The sequence below is a fragment of the Bos grunniens genome, chromosome 3, assembly GCF_055505025.1.
Source record: "Bos grunniens cultivar Pamir isolate PY7600 chromosome 3, Bosgru_T2T1.0, whole genome shotgun sequence".
Classification (NCBI taxonomy): Eukaryota; Metazoa; Chordata; class Mammalia; order Artiodactyla; family Bovidae; genus Bos; species Bos grunniens.
The window spans coordinates 33,604,750-33,621,278 of record NC_141167.1 but is presented as its reverse complement, the minus strand read 5'-3'; the positions used below and the strand labels follow the sequence as shown (position 1 = coordinate 33,621,278).

Genomic DNA, 16,529 nt, shown 5'->3' with positions numbered 1-16,529 from the left:
GATCTCCTTAGGCCTTATTGTTCTCATCTCTAAAACAGGGGAATACTAAAAATCCTAACAAGTACTAAGACATATAGATTAGGTAATGTGATACTAGTTCCTTAGCATGCTGCCTGCTTATCTATACTTATTTCCTGCTGCTTCCTGCCTGACATGTTTTGCTTGAGTAATATGAAGTGATTTATGGTCTCCCTTTCCCTCACCATGCTGCTTTATGCCTTACTCATACTGTTCCTTCTGCCTCTGGTGCCCTTACAAGTTCTTCTAGGCTGTTATGACACCTACAGTTTTCTCACAATTTATGTATTCACTAACATCTCCCTCAGAAAGCCTCCTCTGCCCTTTCTGCTCCTCCTCTAATGTGAGCTAGCTGTCCCTTCTAGGTGCTCATATGTTACTCTCTGCATATCATTTTACATATCTCCCTATCACGACACTGACTACGTGATCATGAAATTGTGGTGTCCTTGACTTACTAGATTATAAGCTCTTTGAGAGGAGGGCCATGTGTCATTGTCTCTAGCACAATCCATGTTACCAGGTGGATTCCCAGTGTTTGTTGATTTGAACTGAATATGATAGAGACTTAAATCATGTAGGTTTCTTTCTCATTCTCAGTCCAGTGCTCTCTTCTCATTTGCTGTATCTCATGTGCTGTATCTAGCTAGGTTGGAAAGTTTTTGCATTGGCTACCACTGTGAATACCTTCATTTGCTACTGGTAGGGATTACTCATTTTGCTGTGGGTCATCCTTGAGTATGCTGGAATCATATCAAGATAGTTTGTCTTATTGTCTTTGGCGTCAATTCTCTCCAAACCAGAGAATTCACATAAGCCATGAATTAGATCCAGAGGGGAGAGGGCACCTGCCTCCATGAATTAGCTACAAAATTATCATGGTCTGGCTTCCAAGAATCCTTAGCAAAATTCTAAATCATCACAAGACTTCCACTTAATATCTATTGGCAAGAACAGCTGCTCTTATTTTAGGAAAATTAATTGCTTTTCAAATTGTTCTAGAAGCCTAAGTCCATTTTGATAATTCAGTAGGAATTAACATTCACTTTTAATTTGAAGTCCATGAAAGCCCAGACTCTAATGAATTTTCTTGGACTTTGAAGTCATGTGTCAGCTGACTCTCAGTGACATCACTAGAGATCACGTGGTTATTATGAAAATGATTAGAATCTAAAACATGAAATGCATGTGTACTAAGTCGCTTTAGTCATGTTTGACTCTTTTTGAAGCTTTGGAATGTAGACCACCAGGCTACTTTGTACATGGAATTCTCTAGGCACTTTGAATAATGGAGTGGGTTGCCATGCTCTCCTCCAGGGGATTTTCCCCACCCAGGCATTGAACCCGTGTCTCTTATGTCTGCTGCCTTGGCAGGTAGGTTCTTTACCACTAGTGCCACCTGAGAAACCCCTAAAACATGACACTGAAACTCTTTCTGCTCTGATAATTTACTATGTTGATGATCTTGAGCAGGGTATTTCAGAGTTTTTAGCCTCTGTTCAATCATTTATAAAATGGCAATAATTGCAAAAATTGTGTTATCTTTATTAAAGATCCTAAGGAGATGCATGAAATTGATGCAAGAGTACTTCAGAAAGTGTAAAATTCTATACAAATCCAGGGATAATAACAAAGGTGATACCTAGAAGAAGTAGGAACTGGAAGTTGAAAAGAGAAAGGGAAAGAAAAGTGATGGCAAAAGCGAAGGAGATCTTTATTCAATGCAGATTTAAGAAAGGGGAAGAAAGTCTGGAAATAATAGCTAATGCTTACTAAACACTTCTTATATCCTGGGTAGTATGCTATGTGATGAACTTTTCACAATAACCCTAGAGGTAGATGCTTTTACTATCTATTATATGGATAAAGAATAGAGACATAAGAAATTTAGTCTAAGCATATGGGCTAGAAAAAGGTAAAGCCAGGACTCAACCTTAGGCAATGTGACTCTAGAATCTATATACATAACCAGCCAGGCTGGAAAATTCTCCATCTCGTCATTCTGCTGTGCTGACATCTTTCTGGTTGCTAAAGGGATCCAGACAAAACTTCAGATGAGCTGGAAGTGATTTATATTTTAAAGCGTTTATGCTATTTGGAGTAAAAGACACCAAGAGATTTCAAGGGAGTAAGTAGAGGTCACTAAAGTTGTTCTCAGCACACTCTTCTTTCCCACACAATTTGTCAGTTTGAGTCTGATCAACAAATATTTAGTCTTTGCGTGTGTCAGATATTATTCAAGGTGTTGAGACCACAGAGATGATTAAAAGACCTTCTCTTTCTGTGGCATATCAAAGATGGTTGCAAACATTTTGCTATTCCTTTGAACTTGGATGACTTTAGTCACTCACTCGACTAATAGAATGTGGCAGGTGATACAGTGGGATTTTTGAGGCTATGTCATAAGAAACCTTGAAGCTCCAGATTGGGCTTCTTGAAGTACTTGCTCTTGGAACCCAGTCCCATGAATAGATGCTCTGGTTGACAGTTCCCACTGAGTTCCTGCTCAGGAACCAGCATCAGCTGCTAGTTTTATGAATGAGCCATCTTGAGCATCCCACCCTGCGAGTTCTCAGCTGATTCTGGCTTCAGTAACTGACTGTGAACACATGAGAAACCCCAAGGAAGAATTGCCCAGCTGAGCTCAGTCACCCATAGAACTGTACAAGATAATAAAAAGGTTGTTTTAGCCCTGTAAATCTAGAGGTGGCTTGTTATGCAGCACTGAATATCTGAAACACATCATAAGAAAGTTTCTGTCAGCGCATAGGAGGCAGATGTATGAACAGTTGATTTCAACATATGTTTTAAATGCTACTGCAGTGCAAGCAGATTAGGCTATGGAGTTAGCTTAGACCTCAAGGAATCAGAAAGTATCCGCTCTAGGACTAGCTCTGTGGCTCTAGTGTGTACAAAGTTGACTGATTCCATCATTTGGATGAGTTGCATCATCTCCGTTTCCTTTCTAATAATAAGACTTTATGATTGCATAGATCCCTCATCACTACTCAGGCACTACTGATCCTGAGTTCACCCCTCTGTAAAATAAGAGAAAATAAGGAATCAGGGAACCCAAGATAGACTGTGGAGCTGAGACAGAAGATACAAAAAATTCCTTCCATCTCACTGAAAGACATTGGGCTTCCCTGATGGCTCAGTGGTAAAGAATCTGCCTGCAGTGCAGGAGGCACAGGAAACATGGGTTCAATCCCTGGGTTAGGAAGATCCCCTGGAGGAGGAAATGGCAACCCTCTCCAATATTCTCAACCTGGAAAATCCCATGGACAGAGGAGCCTAATGGGCTACAGCCCAAAGCATCACAAAGAGTTGGCTATGACTGAGCACACAGCACATTTCTTTCACTAGAAATGCAATGAGAGGATTTTGGGTGCAGTGAAATGAGCACAAATTCTGTGGTCAGAATACCTAGGGTCGAGTTCCAGCTCATATATTCCCAGCTATGTGACTTCACCTCTGTGAGCTTCAGCTTCTTCATAGCTATGCCTCGAGCATGAGGGGAAGTACCTGACAGCCTTACGTATTGCCTTCCTTCCAGGTCTGTGCTTAGTTCCAGCCCTCTTCTGATGTGGCTTTGTTCAGTGGAAGAATCCAGGCTGGGGGAACTGAAGGAGAGGCAGGGGAGCAGTGTAAACATCCCTAGGCAGGGAGCCATGTGGGTTCACAGCAATGCCAAGCAATATGGAGCCTTGGCAGAGCCATCCAAGGGCAGTCTGGAAGGGGTTAACTGAGCCAAGGGGCCAGCTGGCATCTGTGCTGGCACTCAAGGAGAGAAAGAAAAGGAGCCTCAGTGTCAAGACAAGAAAGAGAAACAAAACCAAATACCAGCATTTTAGCCAGATTCCCAAATTCCCATATGGATGTGGAGGGAAATATTCAGCCAGTTCCATGCAGCAGCCTCTGGTCAGGAAACACCTGATGATCAGGCAAGTCTGTGAACACACCTGGGCAAGTTGTCTCTGCTGGGTGGCTTGTCAGAGAATCGCATCATCTTTGATTAATATGTCAAGAAAAAGTTGCACTTTCCCCCTTTATTTTTCATGCATCCCGTCATCTACCCATCCATTCATTCACCCATCCATCAATGCGTGCATTTCTGTAACATGTATTAAACACCTACACTGAGCCATACACTGTGCATTAGATAACTGGGACTGTAGACAAATCAGTGACACAAAGATGAATAAGCCAACATGGTCTTTGCCCCAAGGATAAAATCTTCCAAAACTAGATAATGTGGGCAGCTCCAAGGTGAGCTCGAAGATGAAGTTTGTGGGTGGACAGAACTAACGTTGACTGATCGTTTATTCCGAGCCAGACACTGTGATAAAAGGTTTACGTATGTCATCTTATTTAACCTTCACAATTCGCCTATAGTTTTGGCAATGTGATTAGCCCAGTTTTATAGCTGAGAAAACTGATGCTCAGACATGAGGGTGCTCGCTCAAGGTTGCACAGTCACTGTGTGTTATGATGCTGATCTGAGCTCATTTGGTACTGAGGAGGAGAACCTGGAGAAAGACAGGCAAGGATGTAAGCAGGGGCTGAGACTCAGCGTGTCACATGGAGTCTTGTTATTGGGTGGGAGTGGATGCGTGGTTGGAAGTGGGGTGGTCAGTGTAAGGAGACGCAGTGGGAAGGGAGGCACGTCCTGCCACCAGAACCCAGATAGTAGAGTAGCACCCACATCTGAAGGGTCATTCCAAGCTGAGAAGACACTCCCCAGATCTACCACCCTCTTCTCAGTTTTTGGGTGAAGGCATTTCCTACTTCTCTGCTGAGAGTATGCTTATGAAATACAAATCCTCCTTCCCTTGTCTGCTTCCTGGCTTGCCTCTTTTACCCATATGTGCACTGACAGATGGATGGGCTACAGAAGCAGCTGAGAATCAGAACAAGAGGGGAGGGTGCTGGGATTTGGGGGGCGGGGTGGGAGGGACTCCAGTGCAGTTTTATGAAGCAAGGTTGTAGGCCTGGGTGTCTGAAGGGGTGGAAGGTTTACTAGTTTGTTTTACCATTATTATTTTTTAATCCTGCACACTATTACTCACATGATGGTTTTGGAAGTGGCAGGCAGAGGGGTGGGTCACCTGCAAATTACTCCCTACGAGTTTCCCAGGGAAGTTGGCTTCTTCTCTGCAAGCGATTTTCCATGTCTGGAGTAAGTTCACACCTAATATGGAAGGATCGCTTTTAGTCTCTACTTGTTGCTATGGCAGCTTCAGAAGCGGCTGCTGACTGAGCCAGGAGCAGCCGCTCCCTCTTCTCCCAAACTCTCCTGGCATGGGGCTGAACACTCGTGGTTTGAAGACTAGGCAAGTGTCAGTGGATGGCATGTCTTTTATTTTGGGAAACATCTTTCAAGTGGGCAGAGTGGCAGCTTTTGCTGGTTCTTCAGAGCCTCAGCACTGCTGATTCGAAATCACGCATGGCTTCTGGAGTCTGCTCCTTACCCCACGCCCCTGTTTTAGAACAAAGGCTGAAAATGGCCTTTATAGATATTTTAAATAATTTAGCTAGTTGGATTAAAATGCAATCTTCTGGTTGGTTTTAAAAATAATTTTAAATAAAAGAGTGCTATAAATAAGTGGGGAACTCATTTCTACTGGGAGGAATGCTTCCAGCTATGAAAATGAGAGGCACAGGGAAGGAAATGGTGTGAAACATGGTAACACCTTTAATGCGGGAGTTGGTAGTGTGGTGGTGAGTGGGGCAGGTGGAGTAGTGGTGACTGAGATTTACTTGGTCTTTGTCCTTAAGGAGTTTATAATCCAATGAATAAGAGAACTACTGAAAAAGTAATTACCAGTGTGATAAATACTGTAGAATGGGGAGGTCTGGGGTGCAGTGGGAAGCTGTAATGGGCACTTTACTTCCATCTGAGGCAGTCAGGGAAAGCTTTTCTAAGGAGAGAGAATTAGGATAAACGGTGAAGAAAGAATCCTGGTATGTAGATCTAAGGGTCAGCATATGGGAAATTCTGAGGTGAGATAGTCTGTTAGGAGGAATTAAATCTCAGCCTTGTTGTTGAGTCCCCTGGACTGCAAGGAGCTCAAACCAGTAAATCCCAAAGGAAATCAGTCCTGAATATTCATCAGAAGGACTGATGCTGAAGCTGCAATACTTTGGCCACCTGATACAAAGAACTGACTCTTTGGAAAAGACCCTGATGCCTGGAAAGATTGAAGGCAGCAGGAGAAGGGGACAGCAGAGAATGAGATGGTTGGATGGCATCACCGACTTGATGGACATGAGTTTGAGCAAGTTCTGAGAGATGGTGATGGACAGGAAAGCCTGATGTGCTGCAGTCCATGGGGTCACAAAGAGATGGACACGACTGAGCAACAGAACTGACTGACTGATATCTGTAGCAGAGAGTGAGAAGGAAAGATTATGAGACACAAACATCACGATGATGATGGTATTGGTGGTGATGGCAACAATTAAAAAGCATTTACAGTGCATTTCTCTGATTTACATGTATTAACTCACTTAATAGTCACAACAACTTTTTACTGTATGTACCATTATTATTCCCTCATGGCTCAGATGGTAAAAAATCCACCTGCAGTGTAGGAGACCTGGGTTCCATCCCTGGGTTGGGAAGATCCCCTGGAGGAGGGCCTGGCAACCTACTTCAATATTCTTGCCTGGAGAATCCCCGTGGACAGAGGAGCCTGGCAGGCTACGGTCCATGGACTCGTAAAGAGTCATTTACTGAATGACTAAACACACACACATTATTATTATACCCACTTTACAAATGAGGAAACTGAGAAACAGAGATGTTACATAACTTCTCTCCTCCAAGATTACAAAGCGAGCATGTAAGTGGTCTGGATCTAGAGTTGATGCCTGATCAATAGCGACCTGCGTAAAGAGTTTGGGGTTTATCCTCTGGGCCATGTGAGCCACCACAAGATATTAAGTAGGATAAGGACATATGTGCTGTAGAAAAAGTCACTCTAGACCAGATACCTGGAAACTGAAAGATTGAGCTCTTGCCCTGGCTTCACCACTCCCAGCTCTTAGCTACTGGACACAAGCCCTCCTCATTCTAAGCCATATGTGCTGCCTCTTTACCAGGGGTAAGATACTACCCCCTCACTAAACTGTGAAAATTAGCTGATTAATGATCACAGAAGATCTTTAATAAAGCTGGAATAAAAGAAAAAAAGAAAAAAAGAAAAAAGTGACTCTGACTGCAAGAAGTAGACCAGATTAGAGGGAAGGGGAGTGGAGGCAAGGACAACAGGTAGGAGGCAGATGCAAGTGCTCGGATGAGAGATGAGGATGATCTGAATTTGGGGAAGTGTTGGTGGAGATGGAGAGAAATGGGTGGATCAGAGAGTCATTGAGGAGGTAGAATCTATTGACCTTGAGAGTTGTCTAGATGGGAAGGAAGTCAAGGATGAATGCTGGATCTCAGGCTTCATAACCTGTGTGAACCATCAGATGGACTTTGGTGCCAGTCCCTGGAATTGGGTGTAGGGGGTGGGGCTCCCCACAGAACAACCAGGATAAATGGATGCTGGGTAGACAGAGATAACTGATGCTCATATTACAAGTCAGAAATCAAACATTTGTCTCATTCCTTCACCCTGCTCCAGTTCCCTTCCCTCTCATCCTACTTACCCCAAGTTACGATCCTTTACACCTGTTAGTGATTTAGTAAGTGGATTGTCCTCCCTGCTCACCTCCCTCAACTTGCCTTCTTTCTTAAACAAATGGGCTGTGCCCATTTCACCACTAATGGGATGCCCCTCTCATCTCTGCCAACCCCCAATCATTTATAAAGACCATGGCTCATGCTACCTCCCCTCACAGCCCTTATGGATTTCCTCTCTCTGAGCCCCTTTGGCTCTTGTAGCCTCTGCTCCCCATGGTAAGACCATTTCACAGGTTGTCATATCTCTTTCTTAGTCTTGCTTCTGTATCTAAACAGTAAGTTCCTTGACTGCCATCACCCCTCACACCTCCCCAAGGGGTTTTATTAATGCTACATCATTTGAAACTTTCATCATTTCTGCAAGTGCAAGGCCAAGCCTCCTTCTCTTCTCCCTCTTCCTCTTCTATAGATGATGGGGCTGGGACCCAGAGAATCTAAGTGACTTGCCCAGTGTGATGTAGCTGGAGAGTGCCATGCAGGATTTCGAAATTCCAAATCCCTTGTCTTTCATTCCTAGGCATTTCAAAAATCTCCCAGAAATTAGATGAATATATTAAGCGTAACAGTGTGATTGTTTTTGTGACAATCCTATGAAGTAGACATGGCTATTACCTTCATTCTACAGGTGAAGGGACCAAACTCAGAGAGATGGAATAATTTGCCCAAGGCTTTAGGCGGCTAAGCTGGGGCTAGAACACAGGTCAGTCCATTGCCAAATGCACTCTCTTGGTCCCCATGCTGTGCTGCCCCTATTCTTTTCTCTACACTAGGCTGCAGCCATTCTAAATGTCCAGGAAGAGACAGGGATTCAGAGAAAGAAGAAAATGTAGTGTGGCTGGGGAATTAGGGTGTGGAAGAGAAATGATGCACACAGGTAGCTCTTTGTGATACGTGGGACCCTCCTGCATCAGAGGAAGGCAGGCTTCATGCAGACAAAGGCATTTCTCCTCTCTGAAGCTCACCTTGCGGATGCCCTCGCCTGGAGTAGGCTTCCCTTTCATCCATACCCTGGCAGCCTGTCTCCTGCTGTTTGGCTCAAGGTAATTCTTTTCTTCCTGGAGCCCCCACTCAGGATATGCAGATGGTTGGTTCTGATCTCCTGAAGTCATCCCGTTGATGAGGCCAATATAAATGCATGAGGGAGTCCAATTGCAGGTGCTCATTTCTGTGAGAGCTCAGCGGAGCCCATCCACAAAGTCATGGCAAAGGCTCTGACTGATGGGCTAGAAGAAGGCATTTGAAGGTCAAGCCTGTCCAGGAAGCTTCTTCACTCCAATTACTGGGATACTTCAGGGGCCTTTGAGATAACTAAGTATGGAAGGTGTATATTTACACCAAGTGATCCTCCACAGGCAGAGTTCTGAGAAGTGAGACTTCCTATAGGCCTTTGAGGTTTCTCTGCAAAGAATCTGGAGCAGTGGCAAAGGTGTGGGCTTTAGTGCTCCTGACTCAAATCTCAGCTGTGAAACTTTGAGAAAGTATCTCTCTCTCTCTGAAATTCAGTTTCCTCCTATGTAAGTTGGGACAATAATATCCTATTCAAGGATTTGTTCTGAGAATTCGTTTAAATGACATGTAAAATGCTTGTTGCAACTCATAGAGCAAATTAAATGCTCACCTTACAATCCTTTTCTTCCTCCACCCAGGGAGATGGGTCTAATAACTGATCAGGTCTGGCCTTGATTTTTTGTGTTTATGAGCTATGTGTTTCGGCAGGCAAGGAGAGATTTAAAGGAGTCAGGTTTATTAATCTCCATATAACCTGTAGAGTAATTAGAGTGCTTATTCTCAGCTCTTTGGGAAGAAGTAACTATAATTATAGGACCAAATTAAATGGCATTATCTTTTATTGTTTCATACTGTTTGTAGGCTTTCTCTGCCAAGTTCCTTTTAGAAATCTGAGAATTTTCCTCACATCAACTTTCTCCTTCAGTGTTTAAGTGCTGAACCTGCCTTCAGGCTCCAGGTTGAAAGATCCCTGGTATCTGCTGAGTACGATGGGCCTGTGTTTAAAGGGTCTGTTTTGTCACTCATGCAGAGACGGCCGCCCGGCCCCCAAGCATCCCTACTCCCCTTCCATAGTGTAGAATTACCACTGGGAAGTGGGCACCTTGCCAGGGCCTACAATCTCTAGCTTCTTCACATCCAGGAGGGGCCACATGCCCAGCTGTCTCCAGTGAGATATTAACAGAGGAGACGTGTGCCCCTTCTGGCCCAAGGTGGTTAGGAAAGGCGTGTGCCTCCATTGTTTTGTCATCCACCTGGTGGCTTAATAAAGACACCAGGGGATCTTAGAAGCCATGAAGATGGCAGAAGATCAATCAAATTGGTCCCTGAATGACTGCGTGGAGTACAACTCCCCACTGCCACCAATCAAGAAAATTTGGTTGACGTTTATACTTGCTGGACACTGAGCTTTTAGGTTTTATCTTTTATAGCAGTTTGCTTTATCTTAATGAGTGCACTGCCTGACTCTTCATCCCTGATAAAGCATGAAACCATGCTTCTAGTCCTATCTTATGAGACAGGTAGACACATCAATGAATAAATTTCAAAACAGTGCTGTAGAAGTAGGAAGATGATGCTGTGGACACAGATAAGACGCCCAGAAAATTTGAGTTGGACCTTCAAAGCTGAATAGAAGTTCACCAGCAGATGCAGGATGAGGCATGGGAAGATTATTCTAGGCAAACAGAGCAGCAGGAGCCAACACATGGCAATGCGAAAAGCTGAGATTGTGTTGAGTCCCTGTGAGAAAGTCCTTGTTGTGAAGGAGAACACGTTCAGTTGGTGGATTGAATATAGGCCAACAACTACACGAGTGGGCCAGGTTTGACAGGGGCCAGGTAAGTGGTCTTGGAGCTCTTAGGGAGAGAGACCACCAGAAGCTACTGTCCAGGGGTCAAGAAGACTTCATGAAGGAGGGAGTAGGTGTGGAACTGTACCTTGTACAATATTGGTGACACTAGAGAAGAGCATCGCTTGTTAATTTGTCTTCCTCTTTCAGACCATGAGGTCCTTTAGGGCAGAAATCAGGCTGTATTCATCTCTGAATTCCCAGACTGGCGCCCTATCCTTAGAAGGCGCTGAATGAATGACAGAAGGCAGGATTGAATTCAGATGCTTCTGAGGATGACCTTGCCTGCTACATTTATTGGGAACTGAGCATCTGAGGCTCAATAGGAACTTCCCAGTGCTTCCTTATTCCCAAATCACAACTATGATCCCATCCAAGCAAAGTGATGCCAGATTAAGGAATAGGCTTTCAGTCTCTGTACCATTTCCTCCTGTATTCTACTAGCATTTAGACACTGCCTCCTGTATTTGCTGGGTTCCTGCAGACTGTGTAGGGCATAAAACTCATCCTCATGAAATAGGGAGCATTCATACCACAGGCTGACTCTGTGTAATAGCCCTTTTCTCCCACCACCAAGTCAGATCTCATGATTTACATGGTCTCTAACATTCCTTATTCCTATGATATTTAAGATATGGACAATCAGTGAAATGAAAGAAGAAAGCATAGAGAAAATGCCAACACTTGGATAATTCACACACTAGGTAGCCAGTCCTCAAATCATGGAGACATGACAGTTTTGATGACCCCAGTCCATTTTGTGAGTAATTAGCCTCCTGGTGCCTCCAGGCGAAGTCCAAGCTCCTTACCAGGACAGACAATCCTTGCTCCTCTCTAGCCTCATGGGCCATCACTCTCTCTACTCAGTGCATTCCTGGACTCCCCAGGTCCTGAGGCTCTTCTCTCACATGCTTTATACACACTGATTGTTCTCTGTTCTGGAGCCATCTATTTAGTCCTTTGTGTTGCAGTTAAAGTGTCTTTTCTTTGTAGTTTTTCTATAACTTCCCAACCAAATTTTACTCATTCTTGCTTTGTGTAAAGCATTCTGCTAGAAACAAAGAGGAAGGAAGTTTGCATTAGGAAGCAACTGACTTTTAGTATATTTTTTTTAATTTTTAAAAAACTTTAGTTGTGACAAAGTACACTTAACATAAAATGTACCATCTTATACATTTAAAAATATTTTTAACTGAAGTATAGTGGATTTACAACATTGTATTAGTTTCAAGTGTAGAGCAAAGTGAATTGATTATACAAATACATACATTTTTCAGACTTTTTTCTTTATAAGTTATTATAAGGTATTAAATATAGTTCCTGGTTCTATACAATAAATCTGTTTTGTGTATGGTGGTGTGTATCTCTTAATTCCATACTCTTAATTTATCCCCTCTATCTTAACCTCTTTTAAGTGTATAGCTTAGTAGCATTAAGTATATTCATGCTATTGTGCACCCCATCTCCAGAACTTTTTCATCTTACAAAATTAAAACTCTATACTCATTAAACAACAACTTCTCGCTTCCCTCTCCCCATAACCCACCATTCTACCTTCTATTTCTATTAACTTCTATAAACTTTCTAGATACCTCATATAGAAGAATCATATAGTATTTACCTTTGAGGACTGGCTTATTTCTTTTAACACAATGTCCTCAAGAGTCATCCATGTTGTAACACCTGTCAGAATTCCTTCCTTTCCAAGGTTGGATAATAGTCCATTGTGTGTGTATAGCACATTTTGTATATCCATTCATCAGTCAGTGGGCATCTGGATTTCTTTCTTTCATCTTTAGCTCTTAAAAATAATGATGCTATGAACATAGGTATACAAATCTCTCTTTGAGACCCTAATTTCAATTCTGTTGGGTATACACTCAGAAGTGGTATTTATATATCATATGGTAACCATATTTTTTTGAGACACTCCCATTCTGTTTTCTCTAGCAGGTAGACTGTGTTCCATTCCCATCAACAGTTCACAAGGGTTCCAGTTTCTCCATATCTTTGCCAGAATTTTATTTTCTTTTTTTCTGTTTTGCTAGTAGCCATCCTAAAGGGTATGAGGTTATATATTATTGTGATTTTAATTTACATTTCCCTACTACTACTACTACTAAGTCACTTCAGTCGTGTCTGACTCTGTGCGACCCCATAGACAGGAGCTCACCAGGCTCCCCCATCCCTGGGATTCTCCAGGCAAGAACACTGGAGTGGGTTGCCATTTCCTTCTCCAATGCATGAAAGTGAAAAGTGAAAGTGAAGTCGCTCAGTCGTGTCCGACTCTTTGCGACCCCATGGACTGCAGCCTACCAGGCTCCCCCATCCATGGGATTTTCCAGGCAAGAGTACTGGAGTGGGGTGCCATTGCCTTCTCCGTACATTTCCCTAATTATCAGCAATGTTGGGCATTTTTTCCCTGTGTTTGTTAACCATTTGTGTATCTTCTTTGGAGACGTTTGCCAGTTTTTAATTGGATCATTTGGATTATTTTTATTGTTATTGATTTGTACAGTTCTTTTTTATATTCTGGATATTGACTCCTTATCAGATATATGATTTGCAAACTTTTTTCTCCCAAAAGTTTTCTTTTTCACTCTGTTCATTGTGTCCTTTGAAACATAGGGGTTTTAATTTTTGACAATTTCAGTTTATCTATTTTTGTCTTTGTTGTCTGTTTTTAGTTTCATATTCAATGAATCATTGCCAAGTCCAATATCATGAAGCTTTTCCTCTATGGTTTTGTAAAAGATTTTCATAGATTTAGGTCTTATGTCTTTGATCCATTTTGAGTTACTTTTGTGATGGTGGAGGTAAGGTCCAACTTCATTCTTTTGTGGATATCCAGTTTTTCCAACACCATTTGTTGAAAAGACGGGCCTTTTCACGTTGAATGGTCTTGGGACCCTTGTCAAAAATCATTTGACCGTGTAAGCATGGGTTTGTTTCTGCGCTCTCTACTGTGCTCCGTTGATTTCTATGTCCTTCTCCTAGTACCACACTGTCTTGTTTACTGTAACTTTGTAACAGATTTGGGAATCAGTAAGTGTAAGATCTCCACCTTTCTTCTTTTCTTTTTTTCCCCAAGATTATTTTGGCTATTTGGATGGGTTTCTTGAAATTCCATATGAATTTTCAGACGGATTTTTCTATTTCTTACAAAAAATGGCATTGTGATTTTGATTGCCTTGGGTGGTATTGACAGCTTAACAATATTAAGTCTTTCAATCCATGAACATGGAATGTCTTTTATTTCTGTGTGTGTTTGTCTTTGGGTAGCACTTGTTTTAAATCAACAATAAGGGGCTTTGTATATGTCATTTATTCACCTCTAATGCCCTTTTGGGTGACTTCAGAAATAAAAGTCAGGAGAAACTTTGCTTTTATGAGGGCCTGGGATGTATCTTCCTCATATTCTATTTCGCATAGAAGATAGAAGATCACGTAATGTCTAAAGTTTCCCACTACTACTTGTTCCTAGGAAATGTATAGCTTGATTTTAATAATTATGCATAGTCTATTATATTTGATAATTATAAAGATCTATATATTTGCATCCTTACATTTTCTCAGGTCTTAAATATCTACTGTAATTTATAATTTCTCTGGCCCTAATATTTTTGCTTTTCTATTGTATGTATTGTCATAAGCTGCCTTAAATACATTGTGAATTGAAATGTATCTATAAAATATTCTTAAGTGAAAGATATGTATTATAATCACCATATTACAGATGAAGAAAATGATGTTAAGAATGGGAACACATGTATACCTGTGGCGGATTCATTTTGATATTTGGCAAAACTAATACAATTATGTAAAGTTTAAAAATAAAAAAATAAAATTGAAAAAAAAAAAGAAAAAAAAAAAAGAATGGATAAGTAAGTTCAACAGATCATACAACTCATAAGTTACAAAGCTAGAATTCAAATCTAGATCTCTTCAACTGCAAAGCCCAAGTTTCCATGTCTACTATAAGTCAGTAAGATTGGGTCCCTGCATAGCTCAGAATCTAATGGGGACTGAGGAATTGAATGGCCAAATATGGCCATAAGTAGCTCTTATACCAGCCAGAAATTATAGGGATGGCAATAGGTAAGTTTGATAAATAAAAATGAAGGAGATTGAGGCTTTTTGGTATATATGAGATTCCAGATTGAATGATCTGAATATATCATATGTGAATCCATGAAGCAAGAACTTTTAAAAGAGGGTTTTAGGGATTGTTTCACCTTTGGGTTAAGAAACAAGAGACATTGTGTATTAATTTCTTGCTGTTTGCTAGTCTAATCTTTGTGAAATGAACATATACCAATGTCTGCTCAGCATTCTTTCCTGTGGAGGAACCATTCCTCCTCATTACAGGGGGTTCAGTAAAAGAGGACCTCATTCCACTCCCTTCCTGACCACAATACTCCTCCTCTGGCCACAGTGAGGCACAAGATAGGCCCATGATAGGCCAGGAAAAATCTTTTCAGGATCTTTTGAGAAAGATACTCTCTTCCTTTAATATCATGAAGTTTAAGGGTAAACTCAGGCACATGTGACTGTTTTTGCTGACATCATGGAAATAGGCAAGAATTGAATCAACCTACAAAGAGTATAAGAAGAGCAGAGAAAGACACTGCTGATATTGAGAATCTCTACCCAGTTAGACCAAATGTTATTCCAACAAATTCCCTTTCCTACTTAAGCTGATTTAAACTGAATAGTGTTCATTTAAAGCCAAAAGAGAAATGGCAGGATTGGGATGAAGTATGACTTCTGCTTGAATCCTTACTCCATCACTTACTAGTTGGGGACCCTGTGCAAACCCCGTAATCCTTTGCTCCTCTGTTTCCCTTCTTATCCATGGATTCATAGGATTCTTATGAGGAATGGATGAGAAATTGTATCCAGATGAGAGTCTGGCATAGGTGATCATCCTAAGCATGTAAATGCTTAAAATACACTTCAACTTTGTGAGGGGTAGGGATTGTCTGTTTTATGGATGAGGAAAATGAGGCTCAGCAGGTTTAAAAGAAAAATTGATGATTGCTCTGCAGTTAATATGTCAGATCCTGAAGGCAAACCTCCATGGGACACTCAAGTTGACTGGGTGATCCTGTTCTGCTCATGGAACCACAGTGCTTGGTAGCAATGGCAAGGGCAGAGGATCCCCTCCTTAGCCCCAGCTCTCTTCCCCTTGCTGAGTAGTGGATAGGATCCTTCCTTACCCTTCTCACTCACAGAAGAGGTCCCATCATACCTACCAGCCTACTGGGAGAGAGTCAAACAGCTGTGGAGAAGGTAGGATGCCAGGCAGTATTTGTTCAGATGGATACAATAGCATCAGACTAGCGTGGAGCTCAAATATTGAATCAAAATTCTTTGTATTTAGATCATAGCCCTGTCAAGCTCATATTTGATATGCACTAATTAATGCTCCCCGTGAGTTGTACCAGATTTTCTGGTATGTGTGTGTGTGCATGTGTGTGTAGAGCCAGAAAGACATTCCTATAAATTGGAATGATCAAAAACAAGCATCTGTCACTGTCAAATTCAGTAGTTGGCTCTTTGTGGCTCATGGGTACTTCCTGGATGAGAGGGGTGGATACAAGTTATTAGACAAATATGAATCATTTAAGAGGAAGTCACCTAGATCAAGTGAAGCTAATATTTTCATTATTCATCAAAACTAGGATCTCATACTAGACTGAGGAGGCAAAGCCAAACCCAGTGTGGAATTTCATACTCCAGTTCCAATAATTCTGATCCTATGCCTTTCTTTTCCTTTCAGAGTGGCAAGGGCACTGCTGGCAAGATGCAGATGGGATTTGGTTGAAAGGAAGTGGATGTTGGACTATTTGAAATGGAATATTCATAGACTTCACTGTAAAGGAAAAATTTTAAATATCCCTTTGTACAATGCAGAAAAAAAAAACGGTTTTGTTTAGAGCAGTCAATAAAAGTAGGCAAGCAGTA

General features: G+C 41.8%; 1 protein-coding gene across 2 annotated transcripts in view; it reads left to right on the top strand.

Moving 5' to 3' along the window:
- Window positions 1-16,529, top strand: part of LOC147375440 (uncharacterized) — a 139,333-nt gene extending 122,804 nt beyond the window's left edge. For both annotated transcript variants that reach the window (XR_015160104.1, XM_086390208.1), the window contains one exon: window positions 16,345-16,529. Coding sequence is in view for 1 of the 2 variants with exons in the window: in XM_086390208.1 (XP_086246334.1) it covers window positions 16,345-16,389 (45 nt within the window). In the remaining variant the exon portion in view is untranslated. The remainder of the gene's footprint in view (window positions 1-16,344) is intronic.